Consider the following 19,844-nt stretch of genomic DNA (forward strand, 5'->3'; position numbering starts at 1 on the left):
ACATTTAAGGAGGATTTTTTTTCAATATACACGTCTTACCATTACACAAACTTATAAATAGAATTTAATTGATAACTCAAGGAAGAAGTCTTTTGGTGCTTATGATTTAATGATTGATTTAGTAGATTTTAGCGTCCTATACTCGAATATTGTCAAATTTGGACTATCACATTCAGTTTTGGTGATATAGAATTTTAAAATGTGTCAGTATTAAGTGAAATCAATTATTGTCTTCAGACTAACTATCAAACCTACATTTAGGAAACAATCTGATTCTGATTTTGTTTATTATTCTTCATTCAGTTAGGTAATAAAATTTTGATGATGATGATGCTTGAACTAAAAAAATTAAAATTCAACAATTTTTAAAAATTTGGATAAATAACATTATGGATAAATATTTTTTACAATACTGCAGAAAGTTAACTAGATTTCTTTAACAAATTTGTTGAAACCTGCAAAACGATGAGATTTATGCTTCAAAATATTGTATCTAAAATTCAAATTTGGTTTTAAACTTTCATAAAACTTCGTTAAACGGAGAAAAGTAAACACATAGAAAACTTCTATAACTCTAACAAATCTAAATCTACTATTAGAAATTATTTTCAATCCTTGAACGACACATAGTGTCGTGAAATAAAATGTCTCATGTCTAGGGTTGTAAAAGACTAAATTCCGCCGGGCGCGGCACAGTGGTTCAAAATAAAAAAAAGTGGAAAAAAAATTATTTAAAAGCTTTTTTGTTATAGATTATTGGCGGAAAGTTGAAAAAAAATATTAAATAAGATTTTTTTTCAAAATTTGCTATTTTTTCAATAACGACTGAAACGGGGTTTGAGCTTTATACTAGGAAATTGAATATTTTTCAATAAGTTATGAATATTTATGTTAAAAGTAAGTATGGGCTCCTAAATTCCTGTATATTAGTTGGATGAATATTAAAACTGATGTTTCAAGGTCAATTTGCATATGTATTGAAGCAAACAATACTTGGTTTACGCTGTATAAATATTTTAAAATTTGCATTTTTAAACAAAACAGCGTTCCACTCAATGACTTCGTATTAAAAATATAGCAAAAACTAGCAGCTGATTTTAAGATATGTTTTTGATGAGGCTTCCACCTATCCAACGGTGTATAATTTATCACGGCGATCGACAGCGCAAGCTTTATTTTTGCTTCCGAAAAATAAATAGAGTAAGTAGAAATTTTTTTATCATCTAATTTTGGGTTTTCAATCAAGCGAAACTTTATTAGTTCATGATATTAAGGACGTTTTTTATCTTCAAACTGTGAATAAGGTTATAATACATCACTTCGATATAAACATTTATAAATTTTTAAAGATTTATATGCTTTTTTATGTTGCTTTGGCCTGAGAATAAAAAATCTAATTTTTAATTCTTGTGTTAAAGTTGTCGTTCATGTTTGTTTCATAGAAGGTGTATAAAAGGTCCTAGAAAATATCTAAATACATCATAACGTTCCTAGAATATTGAAGATTCGATTCCAACACAAAAAATTTGGTTGTCGCTGACTTGAAAAATTGACTTTTTTCCGGCTTTTTGGGGATTTGAACCACTGTGCGCGGGGGCGAGCAAAAATTTGTGACTTGCTTGTTAACACTTATTTTTAAATACGTTTTAAGATCAAATAATTTCCCGATAACTATGGTGTAAATTTTACTCTGGAAATCTCCATGGGGCGGTTAAACCCCAACCAACAACCCCCCCCCCCCCCCCCCCCCGTTCGCACGGCCTTGATACTTATTATGAAATTTGAATTTTAGATCTTTTTCCGAGTTTCAATACTTTTTCTGAACTGGAAAAATACGATTTCTGAATTTGTATTCCACATCAATATTTCGATATGAGCCAAGAATTGAATTTGGTTTCAGAGCCCTCAATTTAGTATTTTATATTTGATGTCTTAGGTTTAAATCTATTAAAAACGAAACGAACACACACATATAGGATCTCAGTGAAACTTCATGTTTCTTTGAAGAGATCTAAATTCTACTTAAAACTAAAGCGTACATCATTCAAGGATATAATGGCTAGAATCTTATTAATGCTAAAACCACCAACCCACAGAAAGAGTACTATGTATGCCGTGACCGAGATTCGATCTCATGACCTTTGGCTTAGAAGACTTGAACGCTGTCCTCTAGGCCACGGTCGGCGCACACAGGGGAAAACGATGTAAAAAGGTGATCAAAATTGTTTACGCCAAAACGGAGCGTTTTAGACCCATAGTATCTTCGGGACATTTTACCTACATTGAAAGCACTTTAAAATGAACTTTTGATAAAAATGATTAAATCACCTAGCAGTGAGATAGAAAAAATATTTTTTGTATTTTTCATTTTAGAGCACTTATGTCTTTGACAAGTTTTTAGATTGTAAAAAATGTAGCAATTTTATTGAAGACGTCAACATCGTAGAAGCTAACCCAAAAAAGTTAGAAGGGTTCAAAATAATAAAATATTTTTTTATCAAAATTTTCAGTATTTTAACGATGTCTTTTCAGGCCAAGCTTATTGAAGCAAGATATGTTTGAAAGAGTTTTGAGTCACTTAAAATCAAACAGTTTTGTGGAACACACTTAATAAAAATATACAGACTGAAACGAGTTAGATCGAATAAACTAAGAAAAAATAGTAGTTTAAAGTGCTTTCAATGTAGGTAAAATGTCCCGAAGATACTATGGGTCTAAAACGCTCCGTTTTGGCGTAAACAATTTTGATAACCTTTTTACATCGTTTTCCCCTGTGTGTGGCGGCTGAATTCATTATTTCATTTTTTTTTTATTTATAATCTGATCTAAAATATGAATTTCGAATGATAAAGTTATGAATTCTGCAAAAGAATTAAGTTTATGAACATCGGATCTGAATATGAAACACAAATTTAGGATGATTTCCAAAGCCATGACCATTTAGTGTCCCGGCACTTCATTTTGGTGATTACTACATTCCTAAGGATAGGATATGCAAAATTTTGGCATCGTTATTTTGGTGATGAAAAAGGACTACCTTGCCTTTTTTTTCAGATATCTAAGTTTACGTGTTTATAAGAAATTAACGCTGAAAAATGTCATGGTAAACATAGTTTTGCACAATTACCTCGAAAATCTTTCATTGTCTACTTGAAAACTCATAAACTGTAGATTTTTTCTTAAATTTGTTTGGTCCAAATACATAATAATTTTCATTAATTTGTTTGGTCCACATACATAAAAAGTATAAGAAGACAAACTACCCGTTGATCGATCAAACGAATTTATTCTAACATTGACGCGTTTGTAACTGCCCGGATTCTAAATGATGTTTTTGTAATATTCGGAAAAAAATAATAAATTTGAGTAAAGCCATGACTGTAGGTATGAAGGTATGAAAAAATTGATAAGAATGTTTTGTGTAAGTTTTCTATGCAGTAATCCTGTAATCAACTTTCGTGTCTCATTCTTATTTTAAAGATGGTTTGAATTTCCAAAACCCGGAGCCATATTTGTTTCTATATGCTACGATGTACGTAATGAACGAGTAAATTCCTTTTGATAATTTTATTACGTTCGATATAATGGCTTAACTTTCAGTTTTATTTTCGAGCACGCTATTAATTATCAGCATCGCCAAAACTACTTATCGGATTCATTACGTGTGGTATGAGCGTTGTACTGTTAAACGAACTCGTATGCTTATAATCAACATAAATCACCCGATAGAAAGTAGTAAAGGTTATTTAGCGTTCGAGATAATCATCTTCAATGCAGCCGACACGCGGGGTCACGAGAAGTTAAGCCATAAAACAAAAATCGTCAAATGTTATCAATTTTCTCACCCAAAATATAATCGTTCCGCTTGCATAACGCTTCCAACTTCCTCCCTGGAGCTTTTTTGCTTCTTCAAAGTTTCTCTCTAGTGTATCTCTAGAGGTTGTGCCATCATCGTCAGCCAGCCAGCTTTAGTATCTATAGTAAGGTAGTGGATGCGTAACCTAAACCTAATCATTAGAAAAGCGACTTATCTTCATCGTTTACGAGTTTGCAAGTGCCCTCCAGCTTCAGCAGTGTTCGGGGGACCGCTCAAGTATGGCTGCTCGAAACCGCTTCCTAGTTAGTTTGAGTCAGTGTGCCAGACCAGGTTTGCTTAAATGGTGTTGTCGGTCTATCGAAAACCGGGGGCCCCCAAAAAAGATGTGCCGGCATGTACCTCGTCGGTCGACATTCATATCTACAAGGTATAAAACTTCAAGATAGAGACCCGCAATCAGTCGCACTTTGTTGCGGAGCGGCTTTAAGAGGCTGGCTGCTGCAGCATCTTCGAGAAAACCTTCGCTTCTCAGGAGACGAGTTGAAATGGGCTAGGGGAGAAGTCTAGTGAAGCATCTTCATCGGACGAAGCCGCTGCGCTGATATAGGTGGCTCTTTGCTTGATGCAGCAGAAAACACCCCCATCACGAAGCATCAAGAAAAAATGCTATGCGGTACGACGACGCGACGGTCGAAGGCAGCCCCAAGCTCAAAATGCATAAATGAATATGGCGTGGATTGGATACGGTTGACTCGTGGCATGCGCTATTGCATAAGGTGTGGTGTTTTGTTTTTGTTTTTTTTTCATTTTTGCTAGATGATGAACCATTGAACTGGTAGACGTTTCTCGACTTTGAGAAGCCAAGCAGAATTGTTTTGAGAAGTAGTGTTTCGGCTTGAATTGTTTCACCTGTGCTGTGAATTGTTGTGTGGTGTGGTGTCAGTCGGGTGGCGCTTCTGCGTTTTTGTGCAATTCATTTTATCGATCGTCAGAAGAATGAAGTTCTGGTAGTGGCAAATTAGGCGGGAATTTAAGAAGGTACTTTTGGTTGATTGGTTGCAAAACGATAAAAACATGAAACCTGAGTGAGCTCTAGTTGAAAGCAATTCGTGTGCTTTGATTTCGTTATCTTGTATTTCAGCGGCTTTTATCAATTTGAGTCAGGTGCTGCTAACGTGCAAGAAGCTATCTTTTTGGGGTTTTGTAACCCAGTTGAATTCCGTGGGAAACTTAGTTTTAGTAAGTCGCTCCTCATACCACCTTCGAGGAAGTTATACTAATGTGAAAGATTGGACAGATTTAAACAAGGTATCTGAGAATCCGGAATTCAGTTTCGTTCAATTTTCTTTACTATTGTCATATTTGTGTGATCCAGAATGGCTGTAATAGACAACAATCTACACATAATGCCAGATTGTCAGATTGCCAGATTGCCAGATTTCCAGGTATTATCCAGGATTGCCCGGTTATTTAATTCAAAATTTGGGAACATTCCGGCTCGGCCCGGCTGTCCGGATTTTTTTGAGAAATGCCCAGATTTTGGATCTCGAATGAGGAACTACATCGCCGGTGTCATCAAAAGGCGATAGAAATCGAGATTCGGGAACGTAAGTGGAGATGGATTGGGCACACGCTGCGAAAAGATGAAAACGAGATATGCAGAGAGGCGCTAGATTGGAACCCAGAAGGTCATCGAAGAAGAGGCAGGCCCAGAAACTCGTGGCGGCGAAGTCTAGCCGCTGAAATCCGAACTGTCGACGAGAATCTTGACTGGGACCAAGTGAAGACGCTGGCCCCGGATCGTCAACAGTGGAGGTCTTTTACCACGGCCCTATGCACCGGAGGATCGGCGCGAGATCATTAGAAAAAAATATTCAAAATTCCCCAGATTTTGCCCCGATTTATTAACTTTTTTTGACAAATCAAACATAAAAAAAACTAATTGTGTTGAAAATATTTTTTATTTACGCCTCGAAAAACGAGTTTTTTTGAGCAAGTTTTTTTTTTTAAATGTCATGAAAGATATTTTGGAAGCCTTTAATACAATTTAAAATCTGTTCATTCTTATTTTGATATTTTTTTATTGATTCCTCGGCATTTAATCCGCTTTTCAGTTTTAAAGCTTATTCCACAGCTTCTAATAAGCTGAAATTATTAAAGATTATATTTATCTTGTAAGTACTTTTCGGTCAATGAATATATCATTTGAATTTGAGTTCGGTTGAAACTCGGAATACGGCGTTCTTATCACTAGATTTGCAGAGCCCGTTTTTTAGACGGGTGTGGAATTTCATTTGACAAGTCAAAAATCTTTAAGTGTCTAGAGAAGCTTTTTAATTGAATTTTCATCATCAAACATGACAAACTTTCTCTTGAAGTCACTTTTTTACTAAAGCTTCATAAACAAGAATTTAAATTTGAAGTAGGGGAAAGGTGGGCACATACTAAGAAGAATATTTATATTTCGGGCCATTTAGAATTTCAAATATTTTCGGCGGTCCGCACTTAAAATAGCTCTAGAAATTTAAAAGAATTTTATTCGTAGATACTTATCGTTTCAATTGATTTGAATTACAAGAATAATTTACAAGATTTTTTTTTATAACTATATCGTATTGATCGATTTTAGGTTTTAAAATCAACTTAAGGAGAGACTAAAGAAAACCTGGAAAATTGAAATTAAATTTTGATGCCAAACGAATAAAAATTCATAAAATGTCGAGATCTGGTGGTCCTAATCTTAAAAAGTAGTTTTTTTTTTTGCCAAAAATCGACCTTTTGGGAGAAAAACGGACGGTTTTCCGAGGAGTCCGAGAGACAAACATTTTTGTTAGATAACACCAGATTTCGACGTTTTATGCATTTATAAGTCATTAGGCATCAACACTAAAATTTCTGTTTATCGATTTCCTTTGGACTATCCTATTTTTGAAGGCAAAAACCGAACTTTAGAGCCCCTAAATCAAGTCCGATTAAGCTGAAATTTCGCACAGGTCAGCTTTTGAGCCAATTCAAAAAATGTCTATAGTTGGGTTTCAAAATTCGATCATGACATTTTTCCCATACACTCATTGCCATCCTTGTGTGGATATAACTTTTTATTATAATTACTCATCAAAAATCGAAAAAAAACTTGAAATTTTTTTTTTTCATCAAAATTTATCTGCAGATTTCAAATAGTATTTAGGGCTTTAAAAAACATTTTATGAATATTTTTATGAAACTTGCTCACAAAATTCCGCTTTTAAGCATAATTTAAAAAAAATTACAAGACTATTTGTTTTTCAAAAGTTTGATTTAAGAATTAAAATGAGAATAAACGCGGGGCAAATCCATTGAAATCCTGACTTTTCCCAAATTTTAAATTAAATATCCGGGAAAACCCGAACGGGTAAACGGGCAACTTTAATATAATAGCATCTTAGTCTGTGATTATTTTCAATTTTTTAAATTTAGATTCATTTCAACTTTTTCACCAAAATTCAATGTTTTGTCCATGAACATAATTTGTTTTATTTTTATTTTTCTCAAATACGAATAGTTTCCTAGAAATTTACACGAAGCATAAAAGGATGGTTGGTAAACTTTAATTAATAAAACTACAAAAAAATGTGAAAGGTTGGACTCGTTTCCTGAGAAAAATCTTTTTTTTTGTTTAAACCGGTTTAGTGCCTATTATTCCTATTCAAAGGTCTTCAGAAATGTTACAGTAAATCTTAAAGTATGCAAAAGTTTTTATCGCTGGATGATAAATTAATTATTATTGAAATTCGTCAGTAAAAACTCTGTTTTCTGAGATTATTTTCGAATAGTTCCTTCGCAATTTGAATTTGTCTTCAAAGCCTTGACTTGACATACGGTCAATAAAATATTTTTTGACTTGAAGTTCTGTTTATGTTCATTTTGAGATATTGAGTAAGGTTGCCGAAACCACAGAAAATTCTATAATTTCACAAACTTTTAAGTAAATTTCGTCAAAAAAACTACAATCTATATTTCGTTAGAGTTTACATTCTTGATTTAAAAAAATGTACAGATATCAAAGATTTCTCATTAAAAGAAAGATACTCCTCCTGGAAAAGGGTTTCAAACGCTGAATAATGAAAATCTTTTGACGTCGGGGATGTAGGTTGATATTATTATTAAAATTACTCAATCTTTCGATGTTTTAAGCCATATATTTGGATGAAATTTGTGGAAAATGTATCACAGGAAGCCGTCATAGATATTTTGAGTCAAATAGCCGAATAACCCCCGCAGAATAAAATTTATTTTCAGGAACTAAGAACTGTTTTGTGATCGACCTAAATGAACCATTTTAATACGAAAACCAATATTACTTATTCAAATCGCTTTCAAAATGATTGTTCATTTTCAAGTTCCTTTTTCTAATTAAAAAGAAACAAGTTTTTCATGTTAAATAGAAACTTGTGAAAATAAATTTTAAAATCTTCCAAATGATGATATTGTTAAAATCCCAGAAAAACAAAAAACAAAACATCCAAATGATGATAAACATTTGTATAAAGAATTCTCCCGATCGTATCCGAGCGTGGCAAATCCGGGCTATTTATTTAGAACCTGGCAAAATTCGATCGTTTTATTCCAATTTTTTTAATCAAAATCCAGTCAATATTCGGGAAAATCCAAAAACTATTGAAAAAAAATTAAGACAAAAAGCTGTACAATCGTTTATGTTTATCTTAATGAATCTTGTTTGTAAAATTAAGTTGTTGGGCTATAACATTTAAAATTATAATGATGCAATTAATTTTTTAATTTTCCAGCAAAATGAGAATAAATCAGGACAAAATCAGGTTTTTTTTAACAAAATTTGGGCGACCAAACCTTTCTCCATTTTTGTTTACTAAACATTCGGCAAGTACGGGTAAAATCGGGTAATCTGGCCAGCTTTAGTTTGCTTATTTAATTTGAACTTACAAAAAGTGTTTTTTCAAGAAAGCCTTCGATTTTCAAAAGAAAATCTTTAAAATAAATCCAATTTTCAAAGGCAAAAGTAAAAGATTAAAATTTTACGGTACAAATTGGATTTATGCTAAATCGATCCTGGTTAAAGAGTTTAGTTTGAAATTTGGTTCTTTAATTTATTGCAATATTGATATTGTTGAAAAATAGGCCAAAACAAATGGAATGTCCTGCTATTTCTGTTAAATAAGGTACATCCTGCTTTATAGCCAAATAATTTTCATTTGGAATCAATTCCTGTAAATGGATTTTTTTTGCAAAATCAACTATAATTCTACTTAATTTTTTTTCATTTTCAGCAGAATTGTTCAAACGAACGGACTTTCGTAAAGTTTTAAAATCGAACTAACATTCGGAATTATCATACTGCGATTAGTTGCAATTTAAATCCATACCGAAATAGTCATCTTGATAATTTTATTTTGATTGTGCATCTCATTTACGAAATGAATCTGTATCTTCATTTTAAATCTAAATTAACAATTTGAATTTATAATATGCTTCGGAATTTTAATTCGTTTTCTGAAATGTACATAAAAACGGCTTATGAATTTAGAAATATAAGCCAAAAATTCAAATCAGTTTCGGAGCCCTCAATCATAAAACAAGACTAAAAATTTGGATGTTTTGGATTTCAATGTGTATTCTTTATTTCAATTATGTATTTCTTATACGACTAGAAAATCTGAGTTAAAAATAAAAATTTCGAACTATGAATGTATATTGAAGCTTTGTTATGTTTGAATTTAGTTAGCATAGGAATAAAGTTCATGAACTTCGAATTTGAATATGACATAAAAACTCTTATTTTTTCATATTCGTAAAAAATAACTAAATGAAAAAGTGCGTAAATTTGAGTTCTAAAAATAAAGAATCAAATTTTTAAGGAAATGTAAAACCAAATTTAAACAACGATTTCAAACACAGCTTTTTATTTCAATTTTCAATAGATAGAAATATTAGAGATCCACTCTTAGTCCAAATGTTCAACTTTTTCAATTGAATTTACCTTGCTCGATTGAAAAAAATATTTTAAAACCGAGTACCTTGACAGCGCGTTTGAAACTATCAATTAGGCACTTATCTTCCTCTGATTCTGGGGGCCTCAGATGTAAAAGCTTAATGTGCCATATGGTGTTTGCTGTTAGCTAAATAAAAAATATTTTTTTTAATTTTTTTTCAACATTGATTCAAAAAATTTACACAATTTATGATCATTTTGAAAAGAAATGTTATAAAATGTATGTTATAGGTTAATTAGATCACTAAATTTCTATAAGATATATTTTTTGTCTTAATAGATCGTGATCATTATTTAGCACGAGATTATGTAACTAAATTATAACTTATTTCAATTTATTGATAGCCTAATGCAAAGAACTTATCAGATTGATATAGTATAAAAATAGCAATTTTTGGCTTTGCATAAAACATTAGCGTTGTAGAAAAACTTGTAGAATAATTTTTGTAGGATTTATTAACTGTGGAATAAAAAGTATTAATGTCAAAAATAGCCAATGGACTTTTATCTTTTATCTTTCAATTTTGTTTAATTTTTGCTAAAGGTAAAAGTCCTCTGAATAAAGGATCAAGCCTTAGCATGAAAAATATCTTTTTGTTTTGCTCCATTAAAATGCTTCCAACGCATCTAAGGTATCATAAACCTGGGTGTTGTATTAATTTTTCGAGCGTATAAATTTCGAATTACAGATTAATCAGAAAATGTCAAAGTGTACGGTAGAGCAAAAGTGTTTCAATTCATGGGGGTGTTTCATCCACTATCTCTCTAGTCTAAAAATTTCAACACCTATCAAGCTTTCTCCTTTTGACGCACTAACGCCTGTCCATCCACCTTTCTTTTATATTCTATAAAAATTAAAACGAATCTCTCTAGTTTTCATTCCACTTTCCATGGCACTTAAAAATTAGAATTGAAATGCCAAAGACAGTTCTTGAAAAATTGAAGTGAATACTCGCCAAAAACTCTACTAGATTTCTAACATTATTAGTGTTTTTATTATCTGTTGACACAAATGTTTAAAAAAAATACCTTACCTTAAATATATATATTTTTCTGTTTCTTTAAAACCTGATATTAAAATATTTTATCAAACAAAATGAGAGATGGATCAGCCAATGACTGAAAGTCTCTTTAATAAAGACCAAAAAAAAAATTGTCCCAACAAATTGATTGAATTGTTTTTTGGAATTTCGATTCTTGGCACTAGAAATAGCCAAATTTTAAATCAATCGAGCTTGAGTATTTAACAGACAGCAAATTCCCCTGAAAAACCCCAATAAAACTGGTCGAAACTTGGGGTATTTTAAAAACCACCGTTGTTTGATCTACATTCAAGACCGAAAAAGCCAAATTTAAATTACTATATATCATTCCTTGTCGATCTATTCGGCTTGCTTAAAGATTGAAAGGTAAAGCAATTTTTTGGTGCTTTGTGTTGCCTCTCATGTTACAAACCAATTTGAGGCTTTCAATGCAAACTTCCGATGCTTTCGATAGACTGTCGTGAGTAATTCTCATTCTGTTTTGTGGATAAAGCGCTAATAAATACTTTTGTGAAAGTTGTCGTCCAGCAGGAAATTTATAGACTGTATAAAGTCTGAACCAATTAATTCACGATTTTTGTTTCTTTTTTGCAGTTTCCATTAAGTTTTGCTGTTCTTTCCTCAAGCTATAAAGGAAGGTTTTAAAACATTTTCAGCGTTGATAAACGCCAACTCCAACATACCCTTTATGACATATTATACTCTTAAATCCCTGGAGAAATGAACCCAGAGGCTCCAGCTGCCAACTTTACATGTGGCCTGGGCGACCATAAATACCGATGGCCAGTATGGGGTTTCACTTTCATTGAGCACACCGACCGGTGAGAAAACAACAACAAAGCCCACACACGTAATCCATAGATGGATACCTATCTGAAGATTATTGCGGGCATGTCGATGAGAGCAGAAAGTTTCTGGTTTCAATTTTGAGGTTTTGTTTGAATCGATTACCGCCAAAACAACCGAATCGACGAGAAAACTACCCGGATCAATCGATGGAGTTCATTGGTTTCTATCGACGATGGAATCGTCATAAATGAAATGTGGGATCATGTTCAATTCTGATTAAAATTCAGTATTCCTGGAAATTATTAATTCTACGTTGATAAACTCTAGCAACAAAATACTATTTATGATATATTATCTCTCTCAAATCCCAGAAGAAATGAACCCAAAGTCTCTAATTGTGAACTTCACATTACTCTTTAATTTGCCAAAAGTGTTTCCGTTCTAAATCGTTCTACTTAGTTTATTAGTTAATCGAATCATCATCATTCGGTAAAGCTACAGATTTGAAGCATTCTTTTGAGAACTAGGATATTTGGTTTTTGTTTAATTTTTTTTACATGTTTGATTGATTTTCAAATGGATTTCTAAATTGAGTTACGAGTGAATATCAATGCAGTTCTAATAGTTCATCTCATTTAAATTCTTTATTTGAGTCTATATGTAATTGTTTGTAAAACTAAACGTCCAAGCTGCAAGAGCCTGTCAAAATTATTTTTCAATGTATGTGGGAAACTTTCATAATTTTAGGATTGCAGTTTTTATATTTTGGAATTTTGTATTTATTTCTTGCATGACGCAAAAACTGCAAATATTTGTGAATCGCTGCCTGCGAAATATCATCTGTGCCTGGTAGCCTGGCAACTGGATCTCAAACGGCGAACTACATCGACGGTGTCATCGAAAGGCGCTAGAAATCAGGATTAAGGAACTTTCAGCACGTAAATCCGGGCAATTAATTTTAAAATTGTTGACCAAAAATCCGGGCAATATTTTGGTAAAAATTTGGTCGAACACTCAGGAAAAATAAAAAAAAACAATAAAAACATTTTTTTTCTTAAATTGATTGGCAGTTTTTGAATCTCATTTGAGGCTCCCAAAACACCTTTTATGGTTTTTTTTCATGAAACTTGCTCCAAACATTTCGTTTTGGACACATGAATTAAAAAAAAAATCCCAACAGGGAATGTTTTTTTATACTTTAAAAATTTAGATTTTCAATATAAAAATTTGAGTCTTATCTTTCAAAATCACAACAATCTTCCCGTATGTTTGGATAACGTGCCGCTATTAAGCCTACCCCCATTTTGATGGGCACTGCGTGCGCTATCTATAATGTATACTGTGAGCCATGGCCGTAGGAACTGGGGGAGAGGGGGGGTTCCATGAGGGTCCAGGAAAAGCAAACGAGGTTTTTACTCTACACTCAATTTTTATTTCTCAATCAAATTTTGATGATTGAGTAAATAACAAAGTTGACTTAAAACTGATGCTAGAACCTCGAAAACTAATCCCAGGCTCACAATTCTGCAACACTTTTACAAAATTTTCTCACTTGTTAATTGAAACTCAGTTCGTTATATTAAATTTCAAATAAGATTAATTCCTTTCCGAAAGTTCTGTATCTCTACAAAATCCTAACTGTATTTCTGTTTTCATATTTTGGATTTTGTGTCTAGTTTAAGATTTTTTACTTGAAATTCGAATCATCATTGAATATTTTTTTAATAGATAGATTAATTAATAAAAAATTTGATCCACTTATTTCAAAATGCATATGATTATCAAAATTTAAATGATAATTTTACTAATTAAAAAAAAATTAGAAACCGTTCTGAGTATTTGTATCATTTTAAGGTTCGAAATTATTGAACTCAAATCTTAAACAAACTAAACTTAACTGAAGACTTGGAACCAAATCTTCATCGGAAACTCATATTTAAATTCAGATTCACAAGTCGGATGAAAAGAAAAATGAAACAATGTTTGAAACGCAAAACTTCCCAATTTTTTTTTTATAAATACATGGTTGAGGGCTCTGAAATATATTTCTCATCTTCGTACATTATTAAAATTGTAATTTGGAATTGAGATTAAGAAAACGTTTTGAAATTCGGTAAAAGATTAAAAATTAAATTTTTGAATGATGATTTAGAATTCAGATTTAGGATCGATATTGAGAATTCGAATCTAGATTCAGGTGGTATATGAATTTTCCAATCAACAGAAAAAAATTAAGATGACTTCTCCATTAAAGAATTCAAATAGCAAGAGATCGCTAACTTGTAATAGTGATAGATAACGTTATTCCAAAATATCAGCTGAGAACCACAAATATAAGGTAAAATTTGATTTTATTTTTAAATTTGTTCGATAAAAAAAATATTTCTTTTCAAGGAAAAAACCACAGGATTTAAGTTTTAGCATTGATTCTGAATGAAGAATGTTTGTCGAAAAAGAAACATTTAATTTTTTTCGAGAAAAAATCTGCGGGAAATTTCGTATTTTCTCGGTAAGTTGTTTAGTTTTTTGAAATTGCAGTTTTCTAGATAGTTTAATTTCGAACTAGAATCACAAGAATTAGACTTGAAGAGCAAAATTTTTATATTTTACTTTCACTTTTGAAAATTTGATATTTTTTCATCGATCGTTGAATACATTGAATTCGCTAAAAATTTAGTTGGTTTGCTTTTTTTTATTTCAGAATATATTTATTTTTTTTTAAGAAGGTTTTCTTAAAACTACTCATTTCATGCTCAAACTAAAAAAAGCCATATCTATTAGAATGTTAAGTAAATCAAACATCCATTTAAACATCGATAAAAGTCATTTCTGTATTTTGTTACTTAAAGCTTTATCATACAAATTTAAAAGAAAACTATTTTAATGGCTTTAAAAAATGTTAAGGCTAAAAACGAAAAATTTCTTATGTAGAAAAACTAATGAGTAAGCCAAACGAAAAAACACATTTAAATCACATTTTTTCATGCATTGTTTGGGCAAAACTACCATAGAAAACAATCAGTCACCAAAACCCCCCACCCCCAAGAGCCGGCTCTTCCTGCGGCCCTGCTTTGAACCATTTTTTATCAAGGCTACTTTTGGTAACGTTATCTGTTTCCTCAAGCTTTCCTTCAAAATTACTTGAAAAATTGATTTCGTCGAAGCTATGATAAATTTACCCGGCAAACATTGTTGTAGCTATATATTTATGTTGTTTTGATATACGTTTCATATACATTATAGAATAAGGTTGCCAGATTGCCCGGTTTTATCCGGGTTTGCCCGGATATTTAACACAAAATTTGACAAAAGTCCGGCCCGGCCCGGTTGCCCTGATTTCAGTTGAAATGCCCGGATTTTTTCCGGATTTATTCTTTGAATTTGCCAAAACAAATAACAAAAAAAAACATATTTTGTTGTAATTATTTTTTATTTATGCGTCTCAAACGATTTTTTTGAACAAGTTTATTAAAAATAACCATAAGAAGTTTTTTTTAAAAGCGTAAAATACGATTTAAAAACTGCTGATGAAAAAACTTTGTTTCATGTTTTTTCCTCGATTTGTGTTGAGTAACTCCTGGATTTGGTCCAAATTTGCCCGGATATTGCGGACTTTCCATCATATCCGATTTAAACTGACTTCAGGCGACATTTTATACGGATTTTTCACTATACAGATGGAATTCCGATTCGCAACATTATTATAAACGACTTAAGCTATCATTTCTGGTACGATTTTATATTTGCTGGGTAGCTTACGTTATGAAACGCTTCTACAGATTGTCAGCCACCTCAAGCGCTGAACATCAAATTTTTCCTTTTTTGTTCGTTCATCTCTGAAACATCCAGACAGAACATTCAACGAAGAGTTTCTGGCTTGAAACCTGCCAAGAGTTCGCTTCGCTAAGCATTACGAAATTTAAAAATATATCTACCCGCTAGTGATATTAATATTTTGCGCACGATTTGACCACCGTTTTTTTTAGTTTCACCAGTAGGCAGCTTTTTATCTTGAAAAAAAAAAATTATTAATTAAGCACTTATTAATTAAAACCTCTTAAATTCCTTGACTTCATGAAATCAATCATCTTCACTTTGATTCCAATTGAAGCTCACTGTTAGATTTCAAGGTTTCCTTACACAATTTACAATATTAACTTTATTTGAATAGTTTATTTCCAGCTGTTTATGGGTCTCCCACTGGGACCTTCCTGGATTTTTCTCGATCTTGCCATAAAATTTCTATAAGCTCTTGTATTAGACGCTATCTAAAAACCACTTGACAGATTGTAACCGAATTTTGTACATGTTTACATTAAATTACTTGACAGCTTGACTGAAAATTTTATCAATTTCCATTTATGCAGTCAAAAGTTATGCACAAATCAAAGTGTTGCAGATTATTTTCGAATCATTCCCTATAATAAGTATTCATAGCATTGGTATAGAAAGGTGATATAAACATACAACATGAATTCAAAGATCACAAAAATGTTCAGAATTTATCATTGTAAGTAGATTTAAAAAATGGGAATGGAATTGTTAAAGCTCAAAAGTGACTATTTTGAAGGAATTTTATAATAATAAATAAAGTTTTTGAAACTTTGATTCGAATTTCAAATTTGATCACAAAAAATCTAAAAAATTCAATGAAAAAAACTGATGTCTTTCAAGGAATTTTTTCTATTTTATATCATAAATATGATTATATTGAACTCAAATTTGTTAAACTTTTCTGCTATAAAAAAAATCGAATTGTAAACATAGAAAGATTCTCAAATACCATATTAATTTGATTGATTTGGCTTTTAAATAAATTTTTGTATGTTTTCAGATAAGGCTCAACATCATGAATGTTTACATTTTTTTCTTCATTCTAGGAATCAAATCAGAACTTATTTTACATATTTAAAACATAATACATTTTTAAGGCATCTGTAAACTGCATTTCCCGATCAGGAAAGCATATCAAAACAATAACTCAAACATATCTCATTGAGATATTTATATTTTTTCCAGTTACAATTGTGTAAAAAAAGTTTTCGACTATAAGTTTCTTAAATCTGTGTTAGATATATCTTATTCTGATTGACATTCTTGAAAAAGATTGAATTCATTTTCAACGATAAAAAATTTGTTTCAAATTGTTAGGTATAAAATATTATAATAACATCTTATTGTTATATTCATACAACTTTACATGAAACATGGACATCGAAGTCAACGGCCCAAATCGTACGTTAATGAATTTCGCTCATTGATTCATAAAATTGAATCTGGGGGGAAACCGAAAAAGGAACATGTTTTTTTGCAAAAAATGTGGGTTATCGACATCCACTGGAAATTTTTCTCGAATTATTGATATCTTGATGAGTTATTATTATGTAAGGTTTTATTCTGCTCAACCTAAAACTTTGCTATATGAATGAGATATAATCTCGACATAAGTAAATCAAAAACTGATATAATTTAGCAATGATTGGAAAGTTTTTTTGATATAATTTGATATATTTTAATATTCTACTGAATTCTAACTCATTTTGTTAAAAAAAGTTGAGTATCAGAATATCTCATCTTGATATCATTTTGATTTTTTTCTCCTGATCGGATTATCGTTAGAAAGTCGTGAATACTTTGTTGATAGTTTTATATAAACTTGGAGCATTAGGAAGATTTTAATTTCGATAACAATTTTAGAATAGATCGATACCAAAAATGGAGCATGATTTTAGCAAATAGTGTGGGTTACTGACATTCCACTAGAAAATTTCTCGAAGCATTCATATCTTGATAAGTTATAATTTTGATAGGATTTGTTCTGCCTAATATCAAACTATGCTATCTGAACCAGATATAATCTTGATAGGAACATATCAAAAACTGATATAATTTAGCTATGATCGTATAGATTTTTGGATATAATTTGAGATATTTTAACATCCTACGAGTACTGAATTATAACTCATTTAGATATAAAAAAAATTAGTATCAAAATATCTCATTTTGATTTAATTTTGTTTTTCCCTCCTGATCGGGTCTTCAATCTTTTTACTCTCTAGTTCAGAAAACTCAAGTATGTCTTTTTAAAAAAAGTTTTAATTTTTTAATTCAAGAGTTAAAATAAAGACATTTAATTCTAAAATTGCTTTTAGAAATATGAGAAGTTCGTTAAGTTCAAAACTTAAAAAGGTAGAAAATTTTCATGATTTAGCATGGTCTAGCATTAAAAATTCTGAATATTGAAAAATTATGATTTGTATGTAAGAGAATATGTGAAATATTATTTTAATTTTTTTTTAAATAATTCTGAAAAAAAACCAAACATATGATTTTTTTTAATTAGAATTCCGTATTTGCCATGAAAATTTCTAAGCTTTGAAAATCCTATTTTGAGAACCTTTTTCTTTTTATCAGAGGTCCATTTTTTATACTAACGTCAAACTTACAAACTAAGTCTGAACCTCTAAACCGCTCTCAATATTTTTCTACAAATAATTTTGAGGTTTTTGAGGATCACATTTGGTATAAACTGGTATTAATGGTTTTCTAGATGAAAATAAATTTTCAAATGCCCATCTGCCCATTACTGATTGTCAAATTCTTCTCAAACCTACCTTGTAATGAACAATGCTCTGCTTTTCCGCGTCATTTCGTCCAAGTTCGGGGAGGTGATGCTCCTCTACGTTGATTGAAGAAGCGATCTTCACTCACTCGCTAGTCACCTCTTGTTAGAAACTGATTAGCTTGATTGACCACTTTTTTTTTCTTCTGCTCTCCTCTTCTTTCCTTTTGTACTGGACTGAGTTATGTCATGTGCGATTTTCACCCACTCGATGAGACTACTCGCTACTAAATTTGTACCGCCACACGTGCTACTCTAGACGTGGTGTGTACCGTACAACTTCCTCGCTTTCTTCGGAATCAAGAAACACACACTCGATTTTTTTCGATCACAGCTGCTGCACCACAAATTATTTTGCCAATTGAATCAATATTGGATTACAATTTTTTTTTGTTGATCACTTTCACCACACGTTTGCACAATATCCTATAGAAAACAAAAAATAATTGGTTAAAGATAGTAATAACCTGTCTACAAATTTAACACTTAAATCTAACTATTTTTGAAATGTTTGAAATTTGTTTTTAAGTATCTTAAAGTAAATCACACTTGATGAATTTCTTTTCTATTTTGAACACATCCCCCAACCCTATTCTAAAGGTCTTAAAAGATCAAGTTCACTTCTCTAAAGTTTATGCAATTTAAAATCTTCAAGTGCCAATAAGACTTGGAGATTGAGCTTCATAACACACTCTTCAACTGCCGATATTTTTCCCTCTTAAGATCGCGGATGACCTTTTCCCCTCCGGAAAGGGTGAAAACTATCAAGATCACTAGTCGTTACGAGTAAACAACACGCTCGATACCGCACTCGGCTAGGACCACGCAATCCCGGATGTAAAGAGTCCCGGATCTAGCCAACGAAGATGCCAACCACTAACACACACTCAGAATGAGAGAAAACCAGACCTTTTTCCCGGAAAGGCACGCGTGCTCACGCTGCGACGACTCCTCAACGACTGATTCGCGAACGAGCTGCTCTTGGGTGCTTTAACGAAATCAAAAGTCCGTCGCCAGCCTCGGCCTCATGATGATCATCGCGATCGTTTTTGCTTGCTCTTGCTTCCATCCAACCACCCTCGTCTCGTGCCAACCGATCGATCCGAGTCCGTGGCGACGTCACCGAAAGTAAAATTTACGATACTCCTCCACTTGCCCTGCTGCTGTGCAGACAGACCGAAGACAGGACTTCGGACACGGGGATGGTCGGCTACCGAAATCGCTCTCCAACCCCTTCGAAGAGAAGCAGCAGCAACACCGATCAAACAACAACAATGTCCAGCGCGCCGAGATCGGGTTAGAACTGGTTTTTCGTCGTTAAAGTTGAAGAGCTAGGCACATTCCGCGCTTCGAAACAAGCAGCGGTTCCGCATGCGAAAAAATGCAAACAAACTCTTTCTCCCCGAATCGAGCGAATTTTCTCAGCTGAGAGACTTCAATGCAGCGGATCCTCCTTACAAAAACGATGAGACGACGAACCTCTTTCTGGCGGCAGCAATTAATCGGGCGGCTTTGTGATTGTTTGTGTTGTGTTGTTTTGTGGATGGGGAGATGGATTCTCCAAAA

General features: G+C 32.2%; 1 protein-coding gene across 3 annotated transcripts in view; it reads right to left on the reverse strand.

Annotated features, from left to right (window-relative positions):
• LOC129743992 (uncharacterized) overlaps positions 1 to 19,342 on the reverse strand; it is a 157,342-nt gene extending 138,000 nt beyond the window's left edge. For 2 of the 3 annotated variants that reach the window (XM_055736268.1, XM_055736270.1), the window contains exons 1-2: positions 19,188 to 19,342; positions 18,271 to 18,704 (exon numbers count right to left, since the gene is read on the reverse strand). In XM_055736268.1, coding sequence (XP_055592243.1) covers positions 18,271 to 18,305 — 35 coding nt within the window. In that variant the 5' untranslated portion in view covers positions 18,306 to 18,704; positions 19,188 to 19,342. Of the gene's footprint in view, positions 1 to 18,270; positions 18,705 to 18,970; positions 19,110 to 19,187 lie in introns of those variants that run through there. The other variant, XM_055736269.1, reaches the window with a different exon arrangement.
• Between the last annotated feature and the right edge of the window lie 502 nt (positions 19,343 to 19,844).

The sequence above is a fragment of the Uranotaenia lowii genome, chromosome 2 (genome assembly GCF_029784155.1).
Source record: "Uranotaenia lowii strain MFRU-FL chromosome 2, ASM2978415v1, whole genome shotgun sequence".
Lineage (NCBI taxonomy): Eukaryota > Metazoa > Arthropoda > Insecta > Diptera > Culicidae > Uranotaenia > Uranotaenia lowii.